Here is a 17811-nt window from a genome sequence, read left to right as displayed (position 1 = left end):
AGTAGTATTTTGAATGATGCTTCCTCTACATAAGTAGGGGAAACTCTTGTTGCATAAAGGTGTATAAGTAAACGCAGCAGTCTGTCACTTCCAGTGATGGGAAGTGCAGTAACAAGGATCATCATGCCACTGAGTCTGTCTGGGTCTCTCTGAATACTGCTACTGAACATGGATTAGAAGGGTGGTATTTTGGGTTGCTGCTGTTATATACTGATGAAGTTTTGTAGCTTCAGAACTTCATTTATGTTTAGGGAAAAAAAATAATCCAGGAAATACTGTTCTTGTGCCAGTGCTAATATTAGGCAGTGTTTTTGTTATGTGTACAATACACATTGAGAGTCTGAAGATTCATTTGCTAAACCATATGTCTTTAAGAAATAAAACGGTATTCTGAGGTGTGGGGTGGGAGAGTACAGAAGTACATAATTGCATACTTTGGTTTCCCAGTTATGTCAATTTAAATACAAGTTGAACTAGATGAACTCACGCTTTTCAACTAACACTACTTTCTGATACTACTTTCCAACAGAATCTTTTTGCACTGGCTGGTGATGAGGAACCTGAAGTACGCAAAAATGTGTGCCGTGCTCTGGTAATGTTGCTGGAAGTTCGAATGGATCGCCTGCTTCCTCATATGATTAGTATAGTTGAGGTGAGTCTCATTTCCCAGATTGCATGCTGAAAAACCTGCTTGCAGTTGCAGAAATAATAACAAATAAAAAGCATTCATGAGAACAGGTATGTTACTCTTGCACTTGCCTACTTTTCATTTTCCTTCAAGACTGAAATTGCAAAACTTACTTCTTAGCTAATTGCCAACTTGGCATTGTGTTTGACAGGCAAAGGCAATGCATATGGCAGTGGTTTATTCTTCATTAAGTTAATTGATTCTGAAATGGCTGGCATCACCTGTACTGCGGAGCAGCCAAGCATTGCTTTGACCCCAATTGAGAAGATCATGTTAAAAGTCTAGTGCTAGTTTTGATACTGTTACAGTTTACGCATTGAAGCTGTCATTTTTTTCAGATGTGTTGACCATAACAATGATAAGGCATGTTATTTTATATAGCTGAGATGCTTTTTGAGCTACTAACGATGTTGCTTCCCGTGGCATTCCGTTGTAGAGGTTAATGTCATTTGATGACAGGTCCTTTGCCGTTCTAGATTAGTGCAGACTTGTCTACCAGAGGACCATTCAGCTCTGTTTTTTTGTCTGCTCAACTGCTTGGGCTGTGAGTAATTTCCATGTTTCTGGGAAATACTGACAGCTTCTAAGTAGCATTTACATATGCCACTTGCCAGACTGGAAATATAGCCAAGATCATAATGTTTCTCATGCAGATTTCTTGTGGACAAGTGAGTCACAACCCAGTGTCAAATTCCATAAAGACTATGTCCAGACAAAACAAAGAAGGTGTTAAGGTTTTTTTGCTCCCAAACACAGGCATTAGAGATAGGTAAAACTGAGGTGACTCTTGACAGCCTTGACCTGCTATCTAGTCTTCCTATATGTTGTCTGGAATTCCATGACACCAGCCTTGGCAGACATGTTCTCATACAACACAGGACAAGCAAGAGTTGTTACTACTTGGATGTGGGATTTTCTTTGTTTGGTTGGTTGGGAGAGACTTTTTTGAGACAGAGTGAAACTTTGGAGGTTATATTGTCAAGAAGCACTAACTTCTCTGGCTTTTCACCCTCCTAAGTTTAGTAAGGAACTTCAGCACTGTGTAGGCAGAAATGATGTCACCAACCAGAAAAAGATTTGAGATTGTATTCTCATTGTATCTGGTATTCTTCTGTTGGGAAAACTATTACTAGGCTTCCTCTCTACAAAAGGCAGTAGTAGTGATTTTCTGTTCTGTACCAGAAAGTTTAGATGACCTTTTTTTTCCAGTTTTGGGACTACTGTTACTGATTTCCCAAGTTAATAGAGTCATAGAATCATAGAATTGTTAGGGTTGGAAGGGACCTTAAAGATCATGTAGTTCCAACCCCCCTGCCATGGGCAGGGACATCTCCCACTAGATCAGGTTGCTCAGAGCCCCATCCAGCCTGGCCTTAAAAACTTCCAGGGATGGGGCTTCCACCACCTCTCTGGGCAACCTGTTCCAGTGTCTCACCACCCTCATGGTGAAGAACTTCTATACATACTGGTATATACAAATGTAATATCTGAGAACTGACTGTTGTTCAGCATTGAAATGAGTCAGGTTTTGCACCTTTGAGGCTTTAATGCCTCCAAGCTGAATGCTGCTGCTGACGGCTGTTCCAAGTGAAGAAAGTCTTAAGAGAGAAACTCATACCTGTATGATGTTCTTTATGCTTATGGAGAATCACTTTTAAAGTAGTTAATATTAATGATCCAGTAGTGATTATAAGAAGGTCGTGGTGGGCATCGTGCTTTTGAAGCAGACAGGTTTAAACTTTCTTGCCAAATCCCTGTAGCATACAGGAATGGCTGAGTTTGGATTTCATTGGGGTTTTTGAGCATTCACTTCCAGGTGAGCAGAAGCAGATGTTTTTTCCTTTTTTTTTTTTTTTTTTTCATCTGAGAACTTGATAACAGGATATATTGGGAGCAGACCAACCTTTCATTCCAATTATTAGATTGCATTTGTATGCTCACAGAGCATATTTGTCCAAGCACATGACTACTAAGACCTTTCTCAGTAAAAATCATGAGTTTTGCATCCTGTTGCTTTCTTCAGATAAAGACTTGTCTGTTCCTGCTCAAAGGATGCGTTCTTCTTAATGCTTTGTGTATCCCACTGTTCTTTTCTTCATGGTTTGACTTAACAAGACTAACAAAAAATTACAGAGTACACAAAACTGTACTGACTAATCTTCATATGCTATTTTGTAAGTTATTGTGACAAAGCAACTATTTGCATTGCCTAAAGTCAGTAGAACTTTATAGTTTATCATTGAAAGTACTTATTAAAATTTGGCATGATAATATTAAAACAAACAAACAAAAAAACTTCAAATACCATTCCCATATTTTGCTTTATTACTAGGGCCACTGTTCTTGCTATGATTTCCGGGCTGCATATATGGCTATCTTACACCACTGAATATGTAGGCTTTTCAGTCTACTGCTATCTAACTTCGTGGAGCATATAGTATAATACTTACAGAAGATACTTGAAGAGGAAATGACAGTGTGAGGACCAACTTTGAACAGATTAGTTTTGTCATTCTGGTTTTGTCTTCCTGACAAATAACAAATCCACAACAAAACAGTGGATTTTCAAACCCTCTGGGCAAAAGTGCCTAATATCTTAATTTAAGATGCATTAAGGAAGCTTTACTTGCAATGATTAGGACATTTTTCAACTTTTCCAAGCTGCAATCTGTTGAAATTTCAGAATAGAGCAGTATTTCTGTTACTGCAAGGTCTCAATCGCAATAGTGAACCTTTAGGAAAAGCTTGCAAGTTAGTGCAATTCTGTAGGAAGGGGTGCCATTCATGGCAAGTCTTGCATCCCTGAAATGCATAAGGATAATAAAGGTCCCTCTACTCTATTTAATTTTGAGAATAAATTGGTATTCTGAAGCAACTGAAGAGGGATTTCTTTTGCTATAAATCCACATATGAGGAAAGGTAGCTGCATGGACTTTGATGAGGTTTTCTAAAATGAATGGAAGAACCAACTGCTTCAGAAATAAAAGCTGTCATGGAAAAAATGCAGAAATTACTATTTTGGAAGTTGCAAGAGTCTTGCCTAAATTGTTACCGCGGTTGTGTACAAGAAACTAATGTAGCAGTAGGCTTTTTGTTTATGTAGGTATTTCATTCTTTTTTGGTTGAAGGAGGATTAAATTTCAATAGGAAGCTTAAAGAATTGATACTGAATCTTCTTTTTTTTTTTTTACCCTATTATGGGTTCTACTCAATTACATCCTGTCAGGTAATCAAGATTTGGAAGGAAAGCTTTTTTATGTTACTGGAAATAAAAAGTATTTCATCTTATTAAGAGTATAGTTGTAACTTTTTATTCAAAAGTTCAAAGGGGGAATAAAAAATAATAAAAAAAAATCTATTCACAGGAAACTTCTTTTTATTATCTTGGGTTTCTGCAGTTTCTTGGTAATAATGTTCTCACTTAAGCAATGAAGAAATTTAGAATCAGAGTCATCTGGCATTAAGAATACAGTCTTTTAGCTTATTCTCACAATACCCCAAAGTAGTCCTTTATGTCTGTTTCTTGGTCTTGCCCCAATGAAACAAAAATGCTATGGTAGTATAGTCTGGTTTTGCAAACACCCTTTGCAATGTCAGTAGCTTTTTCTGGACACTTAAAACTTCTGTCTTACACAAGTAATTTATTTTTATATTGTGTAGTACATGCTTCAAAGGACCCAGGACCATGATGAAAATGTGGCCTTGGAGGCTTGTGAGTTTTGGCTGACTTTGGCTGAACAGCCAATTTGTAAAGATGTATTATGTCGTCATCTTACTAAGTAAGTATTAAGAATTACACCTCCTATTTACTTTAAAATAGTCAACTTTAAACTTCAGTTGAGTTGTTCCTGGTTACTCTTATAGAAACTGTATCTAGCTTGCAGTATGCTTAGGAGAATTTTCCTGTAGTTAATTCTTGTGCATAGTAGAAATGGCTGTAGCACAGAGCTTATTGAAAAGAATTCTGAGGGTTTCTGGCCCAGTGACCTCCAGAAGCAACCTAAACTGTGTCCCTGTGGTGGTTTACCTCAAGCTTAATAGGCTGTTAAGCTTCACATGAATGCAAATATGTGTTAACATGCACTTAAGCGCAAACAAACATTTCCACATGGCGTAACTTATAATATGTGGTGTACCATGAACATGTTATATTGACTACTGCTGATGTAAGCATCTCTGTGCAATGCTTCTATGTGCATAGTCATGCAAAGGGTTCCCTGTTTTATAAAGAACATAATGAAACATCGTAACATCACTTGGATTTAGGAATCAATTTTATAATCAATTGCTATTGCAATTTAGACTTGAAGAAAGCATATACAATGTGTTCCTTCATACTTCTGCAGCCTAATAGTAGTTTAAGTTTCAAAAACTATTTTTGATGTGTTTCAAAAAGTTATCTGGTGCATCAAAGTGTAGATCTTTGATTGAATGGGAATGAATATTGGTGTTTGAGAAGTAAACATCTGCGTGTCTGCAACAGTGCTTGTAACATTGTTTCCAGAGTAATCTGAAGTCTTTTGCAATACAAAATGAATTCTTCAGTGTTCCCAGCAAATGAGTACTCTTTATTTTTATATATACATATGGAAGTTTTTTGAAATTACTGGGGCAGTTCTCTCAAGATCTTGAGTGGACAAACGGAATCACAGACAGAAGAGATTAATTTTTCTCAGCATTACAAGTGTGAAGCAATTAACAAAAAAATCAGCAAAATTTCAGTTTTTGTAAACAATTAGAAAGCAGAGAATTGAGATTAAAACACCTACTGTAGCAGTGGAGGAATAGGAGTTGAAAAAAGGAGAACCAATGTTATGAGAAATAATTTTTAAGTTTTAAAATGTTTTTACTTAATTGCTAGTCTTGTAGCTCAATGGGCAAAAGAATGATAGCACAATTATTGAGTCTACCCACCTGCTTCCCAACACACATAACAGTAGTTATTAACTGCTAGTTAATAACTATTACTATTAAACCTCTTTTGGCCTACATGAACATTGACACTGCAACATCGTATTTTTATTTTTTTTTAAAAAAAACTTTAAAGTGTCTAGAAAAAAACAAAACAAAACAAAAAGAGTAACATTACATTTCTCTCGTGATCTCTCAGTGTCATGTTTGTTGAAAGCAACTTATTTGTTGGTGAGTCCTGTTTGATTAGGGAACTATTTAGGTTTTTCAATATTTGATTAAAATCTTAAAATTATATTATATTAAAAGTGGGACAAGGTATTCTAAAGACCTGTTCGTGAAGTATCTAACTTCTTGTTCCATTTCGCTTTCTTATAAAATACATAGCTCCTGCATACTTCATGAAGTATGCTGCAGAAATGCCAATGAATTGGTGATAATGTATATGCTTACTATTTCTTCATTGAAAGTTCAGAAGGTAATGTGCCATTGCAATGTGTGAATGTTACTGCTGGCCTGGTACCTTCAAAAACTATACTCCTCAGCTGCAGAATATAGAGAAATTGAGTCTGTCACTGGTGCTGGATCAGTACGTGGTCGTTATTTGCTTGATTTGGCTTATAATACCTATTTTTATCGAATTTTTTTTTTTTGTGGAGAATGTGGTTTTATGTGAAGTATTGGACTTTTCTACCTTGGTACATTTTGTAGCTATACATCTGTACAGTTGGAGTCCCACAGCAATAACCATCTTAATAACTAAATAAATCCTGATACAGGTTATTTGAGATCTCTGCAATGTTGGGGACTTGTCGTATTGAAGTAATCACAAAAGGATAGGACGGCTTAATGTAGTTAGGCTCCCATCTTTAAGAGTGGTGAGGTAGAGTCTTCAGCCACAAATAAAGTGACAAGTACTATTGGTGAGAGCCAACTTATTTATGATGTGCATTATAAGAGTTTGAATTTTAACTGAAAACCTTTAGACTTAATTTCTGAAAGGTGCTTCAGAATAAATTCATCATATGGAAGAATATATGGGGTTTTTTAAAGTTTAAAACTCAGTTGTGCCATCTGGCTACCTCTAGTTAAAATTTTGTAATTTGAAATTAACTCTTTTTCCAATTACAAAGTACTGATGAACCTTATGACATGGAGCATGGCTTAGTTACTTGCTTTTGTTATGAGGCTCAGGGTTTGTGGGGTTTTTTGGGATGAGGGGGTGAGGCTTACAACCAAAATTATGGCCTAGGTAACTGAAAACTGGCTTGCATTTTTTTTTTGTGTTATTTTGACATGTATCAATATTTCGTTGTAGGCTGATACCTGTGCTGGTAAATGGTATGAAATATTCGGAGATCGATATTATTCTTTTGAAGGTGAGCATCAATTTCTTTTACTCTGTAAGAATATCTGGTTAGCTTCTGACCTATGAATCAGAATGATTCTGATCAGAATGGTATGCTGTTCCAAATAGTAAATGCAACTGCTGCCATGTCTGTTGGAAAATGATCCGTGCGTTTTCCTGCTTTTCCCCTTTCCCCTGTCACCCAACTTGAGTGTAGCTGGTATACTATTACCCATGAACTGCTGCAACAATGCAGCCTAAAAAAAATGTTCAGAATTAATTCTAATGCCTTCTAGATTTGAATACATGGCGTTTTCTATCACTACGTTTTAGAATATGTGTGTGTACCAAAATTTCTCTGTCACTTCTTTCTATTTCATTCCTATCAAGAGTAATTTCTTAACAAAAAGGATACTTGGTGCATGAACTTAACTCTCTTGCTTCTATTTTTTTGTCACTTTTTTTGGTAAATGCATCAGCAGAATGCAGAAACAATGTTTTTTTTAATTAGCTGGGCAGCACAAGTGAGATGCGAATCTCTTATCTGCTTATAAAATCTTGAACTAAAACTACATTCTTAACTTCCTTGAGCAATATAATTGGTCTGGTTTATCTGACAAAACATTTTGATGACAGGGGGATGTTGAAGAAGACGAAGCTATTCCAGATAGTGAACAGGACATAAGACCTCGTTTTCATCGTTCGCGGACGGTGGCTCAGCAACATGAGGAAGATGGTATTGAAGATGATGACGATGATGACGATGAACTTGATGATGATGATGCTATTTCTGACTGGAATTTAAGTATGTCAAAGTAACGTGTTAAATGTTTTAAAATAGAGCTACTTGCATAATACAAGAACCACAGTAAAAAGAGGACTTTCTGTATAGGAATATGGAGGCTTTGCTTTTGAATACAAAAAGAACTATCCGCTGACATAATTTGTGGATGAGGTAGAGCCGGGGGAGAGGGGGAGGAGTCTCTCAGATGACACTTTAACTGTGTAACTGTATTGGCAAAAGCTACCCATCCATAAGTTTATTTCTTATTTTGAATATGGTAGATCGAGCTACAAACATTAACTGTCTGCAATTCAACAGAACTTTTGGACTTACTTAAAAAATTATTTTTATTATCTTGTGGAATTAAAATTCTATCACCTCTTTAATTTCAGTTGAAAACATAAAAAGCTGTTACACATTGGTGGCTGGTGGCAGCTTAATAATTCTGTTCAGTCTCTAGAGTTGGATGACTTTGCCTTTTTACTTTGAGACATGGATCATGTTTGAGCATTTTCTTTTGAATTAAATGCTGGTATTTTTAGGCCATTTCTCCTTAGTTTCTCTGATATGTTACCTTCCATCTTCCTTAGTGTTATGCCAATCTGAAATCTTCTAGTGTATATAAGTTGTAATTTAATGGTATGGTTCCTGTCAGTGAGTGTTTTAATATCCCCAATGTGTAAGTCCTTTCAGTGGCTTTAAGTGATGCAAAACTGTCTTTCTAAGAGCTGTGGCATTGCACTGGAGCACAGTGGATCACCATGTATTGTAATGAAATGGAAGTATCTTTCCTCCCAATGCCCTGAGACTCCTGGCAGCTCGAAGTTAAAATGAAGATTATATTGTCTAACTACAGCTACTTGTATAATAAGCAGAGATTAACACTGTTAATTCCCCTTAGGAAAATGTTCTGCTGCTGCTCTGGATGTCCTAGCCAATGTATTTCGTGATGAACTTCTGCCACACATCTTGCCCCTTTTGAAGGAATTGCTCTTCCATCCCGAGTGGGTAGTTAAAGAATCTGGTATCCTTGTTCTTGGAGCAATTGCTGAAGGTAAGGCAACAGTGCATATCAGGTTGCTGAATTTTTGATTGTTCTGAAGCAGCTCTGTGATTCCTTCTAGGTGAATTTACTTATGCAAAGTAATATATATCCTTAGCTGTTTTACTTTCAGTGATTGATGTCTACATCTACTAACTGGTGACTGCAGTTATTTAATTTTTCATTTTCAAATCTATGCATCTTTGGGATACTAAATAGCTTAGATAACTTCTCTTATTCCTCCCCTTCTTAACTCTGCAGCACATATTTATTGGTCTCTCATGAAGTACTACCTTGATTTCACAGAAGAGGAATATTTAATAAATTTGAGCTTTACATTTCATTCAAGCATTTTCAGAAACAGAGAAGACCACGCCGTCGACTTTTAGTGCCCCAAGCTGCTTTTTGTGGATAGTTCTCCAATTTAAATACGATAACTTCGTTTCCTTTGTAGTTACTCACAGTCTTGCTTGGTGTTTTGCCTGCATTTCCAGTATCTCTGTCCCTTTTGCAAGCTGAAGGAATACATTTGGGTCCATGCATGGATTATCTTTCTTTTCCCACAGTGCCTAGTTAACATACTTTTTTCTATGTTAGAAAAAGTTTTTGTTGCTTTTGATTCCAAGACAAGCAAGGTAAAGTTAGTACTTCTATCAAATCTTGGTCTATTACTGCCTGTACTGATTTGAAGCATGTAGGTTTTATTGCTGGTTGTTATTTGTATGGTGTTAGGAGAAAACAAGAGGAAATTTAAATTTCTTAAGGAATCCTTTTTAATGATGTGATGATTTGTTGTCAAGACCAAGTCTTTCTCTGCTTGTTGTCTTGATTACTCTGAGTAGACCAACATAGGACCTCCAAGTTTTATAAACTCATTTTATTTGGATGTACTTGCCATACTCCATTTATTAAAGTGAAGTTTCTGGAGATTAGGGAAGCACTGAAGCAGAAATGTAGTTGAAATGAATGTAAGTTTAACTGGGGATTTTAATTATTGTTTATGTAAGGTTTGTTTTTAGGACTTAATATAAATTAGGTAGACTTGCACTGTATATTGTTAAAATGTATTCCTGCGTGATGGAGAATGAAAATACGTCTCTTCTAGGAAGCAGAACACGTAGAAACTTTTTGTTAATTCTGGTACTGCAATAGCTGTATTTTTCCTTCTAGGCTGCATGCAGGGTATGATTCCATATCTTCCTGAGCTGATCCCTCACCTTATTCAGTGCCTGTCTGACAAAAAGGCTCTCGTGCGCTCCATTACATGCTGGACTCTTAGTCGCTATGCACACTGGGTAGTTAGTCAACCCCCAGACACATACTTGAAGCCATTAATGACTGAGTTGCTAAAGCGTATCCTGGATAGCAACAAGAGAGTACAAGAAGCTGCCTGCAGGTAAGCCAAAGCTTAAGCAAAAAGCAGTATTCGTGCCAATGCTTTTTCATGGGGAACTATTTTAATGCCTTTATCAATGAATGTATGATTCCATTTCTAGCTCTTCATGTATTTCTTTCTCTCTTAAATTGGAGTAGATGCATCTTCTTCTGAAGTAGTCACAAATTACTCTGAGTTGCAGTAACCTGAAAAAACTTAATTTGTATTTCTCTCTTCTAGTTTGTTTTCAGAGTATATGAGTCACCAAGCTAAATAACTTATTGTAGTAAAATAAATTATCTGTGACATCATATATTGAAAATATATGATGTTTCATTCACCAGAAATCTGGCTTTTTTTAATATGCCTGTGAACAAGGTCAATACTGGTTGCAGTGGAAAACTGCCCTGTCATTGCATCACTGATGTTGTTTATATTTAGCTCAGGATTAACAAAACATTTGGGCTATGATTATTCCAAGGGATATTCTTTTTCTTGAAGGGAGATCCTGAGAGATAAGATTCCCTTGTCTGCTGACGTTTAAAAAAAAAAACAAAACCGCAGCTCCATTAATGGACACACCACTAACAGATTGGGAATGGGCGCACCTCTAGTGCAGGAACCTCATAAAATGAAGCTTTTACAAGTCAGTTTGTGTGGGGCGGGAGTGTATACAGCCGACTGCCAAGAAGGTTTCTTCATAAAGCAGAGTTAGATTCTGTTCATACTTTGCTTGTCCAAAACATGGTTGAAATGTGCTTGCAGTTGAACACAGCTGTGTTGCGGTTGTTAAATAACCTCATGTAGTGCTTATGAATGAGGTGCAATGGGCAGTGGAAACTGTAATAAGAGACAAAATAGAAATATTTTAAAAAGCAATGCACCGGATTTATTTTTTTTATTTGAAGTTCAATGTAATGTTTATAGCATGTTTTGAAATGCTTTCTTTAGAGCAGAGATTCATTAAAATTGCTGTTGCAGTGAAAAAAAAACTGTCTGGAAAACTCCACTTTAAGGAAAATGGAGAGCAGTTACGAGTCAAAACATGCTTCCCAGTTTTCTAAATTGCAAGAATATACAACGATCCTTCTTGGGGAAGAGCAAAAAGCTGCATCCCTACAGTGAATAGTTGCACAGATAGTTAATGTCTACCAAATTAAAAATTAGTCATAGGATACTGTGTTTTTATCACTAACTTCTGTGTCATAGCAGATGTTTTAACGTTCATTTCTTTACTATCGAGAAACTGCTCCTTCAGTTGGTGACACCCGAAAACATATTTTACTGAAACATGTTTTCCTGCCTACATTGTATGCCTTTCTGAAAGAAGACTTCATAATAATATAATAAATAAATAAAATAAGAATGCTAGCCACTTAGTGTTCACAGTTGCATTGTGTTAGGAAAAAGTAATTTCTGTATTTGGTAGCATGCTAGTAGGGAATTGTTCACCTCAAGCGGTGATGCATGCATTTTTAGTACAGGGACAGGCTAATAATAATCTTGTTGACACAAGCTAGGCCAGTAAATCTTCAATAGCTCATAATTTTTCCTTTCCTTAAGGTTTCTCTGAAGCAGCAAATCTCGGGGTGGGGAGGGTGTGTGTGTTTGGTTTGGGTGGGTTTTTTTAATGCTATCGTTCAAACACTTGACAGACAACCTGAAAAGTTTCCATGATGCTGTGGTGTGTGCTTTGATGAAGACTAGCCAGGATTCTTCATCCCCTGTCTTTGCTTTTAGTTTTCCATTTCTTTCTGTATCTGTTTTTCTATGTAGTGAACTGCTGAGAGTACAGGGTGATGTTGGCACAATAGCACTAGGGCTTCTACGTGCAACTACAGCATACGTAAAGATAGTGGGCCATTTTTAACTTAAGTAAACAGCTTTTGTTATGATTTCTACTATTTCAGTTAGTGTGTTGTAACTCATGTACAGTAATGCTTTTCTCAGCGGGGGCTTTCTGCATATACATCACAGGTTTCATGGCAATATTTTAAAACAAAATTTTAAAGTTTTGTTCATCACAGTGTAAGAGCTGAATTCTTACGTGTTCAATCAAAATAGGTTGAGATTATGTCAGTAATACCATTTTGAAAACATATCTTGGACATATCTTGAGGACTGAATACAGTTTTGTGTTTAAATAGAAATGACTTGGCGGGGGCGGTGTGCTTTTTGGGGTCGTCTTGTTTTGTTTTTTCCAAGATACCAACTGACATGTTTTTTTGTCCCTCAGTGCCTTTGCTACTCTAGAAGAGGAGGCTTGTACAGAGCTTGTTCCTTATCTTGCATATATACTTGACACTTTGGTCTTCGCATTTAGTAAATACCAGCATAAAAACCTGCTCATTCTTTATGATGCTATAGGTACTCTAGCAGATTCTGTAGGACATCATCTAAATAAACCTGTGAGTATACTTTATGTTCTCTAGAAGTGCTCATCATAATTGAAAAACTGGTTCAGTGGGTTTTTTTGTAGTGTTCTTTACACGTTATAATACAGAAATGCTGATATTTCTATGTAGGTTTTGATCATGCTGAATATTTTCAGGTGAAATACATAGACTGCATGTAACTTGCCCACTACGCAAATATTCTGTGTGTCTCTTTCCAATGTATTGGAGCACATAATCACTAGAAATTGCTTTATCAGACAGTGAGACAGGCATTCATTTTATACGTGAAAACACAGAATCCTTTGGACAAAGCACAGACGACACCCAGGCAAATATACTGTTTGGGTTTTTTTGCTGTGTGTATATTAATTAATAGAATATGCATACATGTTCTGTGTGGGCATCTTCTTATGAAAGTTAATGAAATTTATTTCCTTTCTGTATAGTGCTTCACATGACATAGATACTCTAGAATGAAAAAAAGTTGAGTTGTTTCCATGGCATTTTATTTGCCATCCAGGACCCCACACCATCAAAGGACCTCTTTTTCAGTCTCTCTCTCGTCTGAGAGAGACCTGCTACCTTGACATTTGACAGTACCAGAAGGAAGCTAAATGGGAGCTCCTGGTGATGGTGGGACTTTCTTCAGTCGCTTATTTTGTATCTTTGGACATAGCATTAGCTGTGAGCACCTGTTGGCTCTTCAGATACCTTGTGGGAGCATCAGCACTATAGGGATGTGTTGCTCAATGTCCTTGTGGCTGTGCAGTGGCAGGGAAGATGAAACAGCTTTATACAGAAGGAGTAAGTGCATCCTTCTGGAGGGATAGGAGAATACTTTATTCATGCATGGTTACTTGCTTGAGGAAGAAGTTTCCTCAAGTGAGGAAGTGAAGAATTGGGGCGATAGGTTCAACATCAGGACAATGGGAAATGGTTTAGAAAAGCAGGTGGCAGATGCACAGTCAGATTTCATTGCTAGTGAGAACATTTTCCATAGACCCTGAGGCAGTCATTTAGATTTGTAACAATCCAAGCAGGTAGACTGAAACAAAACTTGAAGGAAAAGATTCACTCTGCAAAGGTACTTAATGTGCTTCAGCAAAAAATGTTAAGGCACAAATTGTAAATTCTAATACTAAACTGTTTCTATGTATTGCAACAATGACTGAATTACTGTACATCAGGGGGGTTTTGCTGAAAAAGTAGAATATTTATCAATTCTTAATATGTCAACTTTCTAGCTATGAAATAAAATAGTGTCTAGTGAAGTGTTTCAGCAGTTGATGGATTTTCCTCCTAAACAGGAATATATTCAGATGCTAATGCCTCCATTAATCCAGAAGTGGAACATGTTGAAGGATGAAGATAAAGATCTCTTCCCTTTATTAGAGGTAAATGTTAAAATATCAATATTTTTTTATCAACTTATTTTAGGAATTACACTTTCTACTAAAGATGCTCCTATTAGGATGTATGACTGTAAAAGCTGACAGTGTTAGGTATTTCCCATTATGGAGAAATTATTCTGACTGTAGTAAGAAAATTTTTTGACAGAGGAAATATCATTAGGTTTAGCGGGAATCTTTTAGATTTCTTTTTCTGCCATTCTGGAGTGGTTTCTTTGGGATTCTTTTAGAAAAAAAAAATTCTATCCTACTTTTATTCTTGTCTTCTTTCTCCTTGCTCTCCCTTCATATCTATCTATTGTCAGGCAAGCTGAAGGTATGAACCAGACCATGTAGTCTGTTCTCTGTACTGTCCAAGAGTGAAGCAGGAAAGCACCTCTAGAAAAACTAGTTCTGTAACACTTCGGTAATGTTAGGGTTTGTCCATGGTCAAAATACTGAAGCTTAGTCTCAGTGCTGGCCGAACTATTGTAACTGGTTTTGTATGCACTTTCTTGATTTACCTCTAAGAAGATACTGCTGCTGCTGAGAAATTTTCTCAACTGGCATGCATAGGAGAGAGTAACAACTTGCTGATAGTTGCCTTGGTTCAGCTAATGGTACTGCCTTTCTAGGTTGTGTTTTCTTAATCAGTTACATGTGGGTGTACTTAAAGTGCTATTAATTTTCCCCTACCAAGTAAAAGGCATTTCAGAGATGTGTGGAAAGGTAGTGACTGTTTTCTCTCTTTCACTTCTAATTCCAGTGCCTGTCGTCAGTTGCTACTGCCTTGCAATCTGGCTTTCTTCCATACTGTGAACCTGTGTACCAGCGTTGTGTACATCTGGTGCAGAAGACCCTTGCACAAGCCATGGTATTTTTCTATTGCTATTTCGATGTTTTCAGAATATCTCCTTAAACCAATGTCTTAACTATGTAAAGTTATGGGTTTGCAGGGAGATTTGTAGTATAACCACTGATGAATATCTAAATGAAGCTCCAGTTCTGAAACTTTTCTTTTATGCATGCCCCTGAGAACATCTAATACTCATGTTGAAAATGTGTACTTATTTGTTGCAGTTGCATAATGCTCAGCCAGACCAATATGAAGCTCCGGATAAAGATTTCATGATTGTGGCTCTTGATTTACTCAGTGGTTTAGCTGAAGGACTTGGAGGCAACATTGAACAGCTAGTGGCTCGCAGCAATATCCTGACGTTAATGTACCAATGCATGCAGGTGAGATAAGTAACCTGTTTGATCCAAAGATTTTCTTTCTTAAGAGAATGAGAAATACTTCTAGAATTGTCTTTTTTTTTTTCTTCCTCTCTTCAGGATAAAATGCCCGAGGTACGGCAGAGTTCTTTTGCATTGTTAGGTGATCTGACAAAGGCGTGTTTTCAGCATGTTAAGCCTTGCATCGGTATGTTTCTTTCACATATTAAACAATTAACTTGTTTTACAAACCGGTAAGAGGCTCGTTTGGCCATTATTAAGCTCCCTATTGTGTGGGTTGCCTTTTCATAGTGTTGTAAGTTTTCATTTTCCTTTATCAGCAAGGGTCTCTAGTCTTTTGTCCTTCTAATTGTGTGTTTAAAAGATGTGTTCTTATTTTTGTAGACAATGCAAAAATTAATTTTTGTCCTTGATTTTTATAATGTAACAAGCTACCTGTTGAGTACAGCAAAACAGATGAACTTGGACTTCAATTAGAATAGGTGCTTGCTTTGGTAACTTCTTGAATTTATAGCTTTTTTTTTTGTTTGTTTTCTAGAATCTGTTGTTAAATAAATGTTATAGATATAAAAATATTTTATATTATTTTTATATTTATAAAATACATTGTATGTATGAATATATATATAAAAAATGTATCTATAAAAACAAAACAGAAAACTTGGCAATAGGATACGTTTTGGTTTGGGTTTTTGCTTTGTTTTTAATTTCAGTAGGGAAATAGCATCAGTTACCCACTTCCGTGATATTTGCTGTCTCTTCCCACAGATAGTATTGAGATACACTTAGCTTGCCAAATGAATGCTTGGATAGGCTTGGAATTTAAAATTTATTTGGCGGATATTATCATCTATCTTTGTGACTAGTTTTTTTGTTAAAATTTGATCAATGATGTGATTGCCTTCTAGGCTCCTTTTGTTTTTAAGCATAGCTGAATACATAGCTATCTGGGTGATTTAAGGATTGTTCAAATATATTATAAAACTGCAAGTACTTGTAGCTGCCTTTTTTTCTTCTCCTCTCTTCCCCTCTGTTCGCTGTGCTCCAGTGAGGGAAGGGGAGAAAAAGGATTCTAGAGTTATGTAAAGATAAAGCCTATTAGAAACATTTTAAAATCATAATTTGAAAAGATTTGCATTGATCTGCTTAGGTTCTAAAATCCAGGTTAATCTGATATATACCAGAAATATAGCTCTTGTTAATTCATGTGTAACACTCTTAAATAGGTTTACATAATTATTTTTTTAAAAAAAACTTCTTCCCACCCCGTTTCCCCCTGCTTTTACAGTAATGGGACAAGATGGTTGTATTGTGTGATGAGGTTTTAAAATGTTGTTCTTTGTAGCTGATTTCATGCCAATTTTGGGAACCAACCTAAACCCCGAATTCATTTCTGTGTGTAACAATGCCACCTGGGCAATTGGAGAAATCTCCATCCAAATGGGTAAGACATATTTTTTTTCTTTGAATTTCTGCACATTTAGCATGTTTGTTTGGGTGGTTTTGGGGGCTTTTTAGGATACTTTCATGTTAAAATTTAAATTAAATTTGAGATTCTTGTCCTTATTAGTATGTTCAATGTACCTGATGTATTTAGATTATGCATATTAATAATGGTCATTTTCTTCTGAATCTTTTTTTTTGGCTGTTTCAGGTATAGAGATGCAGCCTTATATTCCAATGGTGTTGCACCAGCTTGTAGAAATAATCAACAGACCCAACACACCAAAGACGTTGTTAGAGAACACAGGTACCCAAAAATTGAACCATACATGGTGAAGGGTATTAGAGATTTTTAAAACAATTTAAAAAATTGCATAGGGGAACCACACCAGAACTGATTTTATTGTTATATATTTGTCTTTTATAAGCAAAAGCAACTCTGTTTTGCAGAAGCTCTTACAAGTCTCAGTCTTGCAGCAAACCACCTATCATATATCTAGATTCTTAAAGTTATTGCTTTCTTACTTTTATAACATTTATTATATCTATTTATCATCTGTTTGATTAAGTAATCTTCCAGTTTTATTTATGTATTGAATATGACAAATGTATGCAGTAACACTTAAAGACTTGGTTCACACTGATTTTAGTATATGCATGTCCTTACACATGTGTACTGTATATATATGTCTAGTGTTTGAAAAAAATGTAATTGGCATATAAAAAACAAATAATGAACTCTTTGAATTTATAAAACATGCACTTTTATTAGAGATAAACTTGTAATATTATGCACAAAAATCTAGATCTGTGATGGCAGTTTTACCACAACATAACTGAAATTACGTATAACTTCGATTACCTGGTCACTTGACAATAAGTTACTGAAAAGAATTCTAATAATGGCATGCACGTTTTGTGTTATGGCCCACAGCTTTGCCTTCCAAATTGGGTGCAATCCCAAAATGCCTTACTGAATCGGAATTTCTGAGGCTTGTTTCTTTTGCATTTATAGAGGGCACGTTCTGGTATGAAGAGCACCTTCCATACTTTAATATGCAAAAATAGCAAAACTTTATTAATAGTTTGACAGGTTTCTAGTTTACTATTTTACTAATTGAAAATGTTTTTTCTTGTGTTCTTTTTCCTGTTTGAAAACTGTCTTGTAAGAAAATAGTGGTTTGGTCATTACACCTGACA

The 17811-nt window shown here is 36.1% G+C and overlaps 1 protein-coding gene across 2 annotated transcripts in view; it reads left to right on the top strand.

Moving 5' to 3' along the window:
- Positions 1-17811, top strand: part of TNPO1 (transportin 1) — a 54329-nt gene that overhangs the window by 25856 nt on the left and 10662 nt on the right. For both annotated transcript variants that reach the window (XR_012584844.1, XM_074569098.1), the window contains exons 8-20: positions 530-652; positions 4349-4467; positions 6918-6978; positions 7584-7752; positions 8633-8785; positions 9944-10169; positions 12385-12556; positions 13852-13938; positions 14699-14806; positions 15013-15171; positions 15268-15355; positions 16514-16612; positions 16823-16918. Coding sequence is in view for 1 of the 2 variants with exons in the window: in XM_074569098.1 (XP_074425199.1) it covers positions 530-652; positions 4349-4467; positions 6918-6978; positions 7584-7752; positions 8633-8785; positions 9944-10169; positions 12385-12556; positions 13852-13938; positions 14699-14806; positions 15013-15171; positions 15268-15355; positions 16514-16612; positions 16823-16918 (1660 nt within the window). In the remaining variant the exon portion in view is untranslated. The remainder of the gene's footprint in view (positions 1-529; positions 653-4348; positions 4468-6917; positions 6979-7583; positions 7753-8632; positions 8786-9943; positions 10170-12384; positions 12557-13851; positions 13939-14698; positions 14807-15012; positions 15172-15267; positions 15356-16513; positions 16613-16822; positions 16919-17811) is intronic.

The sequence above is a fragment of the Larus michahellis genome, chromosome Z (genome assembly GCF_964199755.1).
Source record: "Larus michahellis chromosome Z, bLarMic1.1, whole genome shotgun sequence".
NCBI lineage: Eukaryota > Metazoa > Chordata > Aves > Charadriiformes > Laridae > Larus > Larus michahellis.
This window is presented reverse-complemented; position numbering and strand designations above follow the sequence as displayed.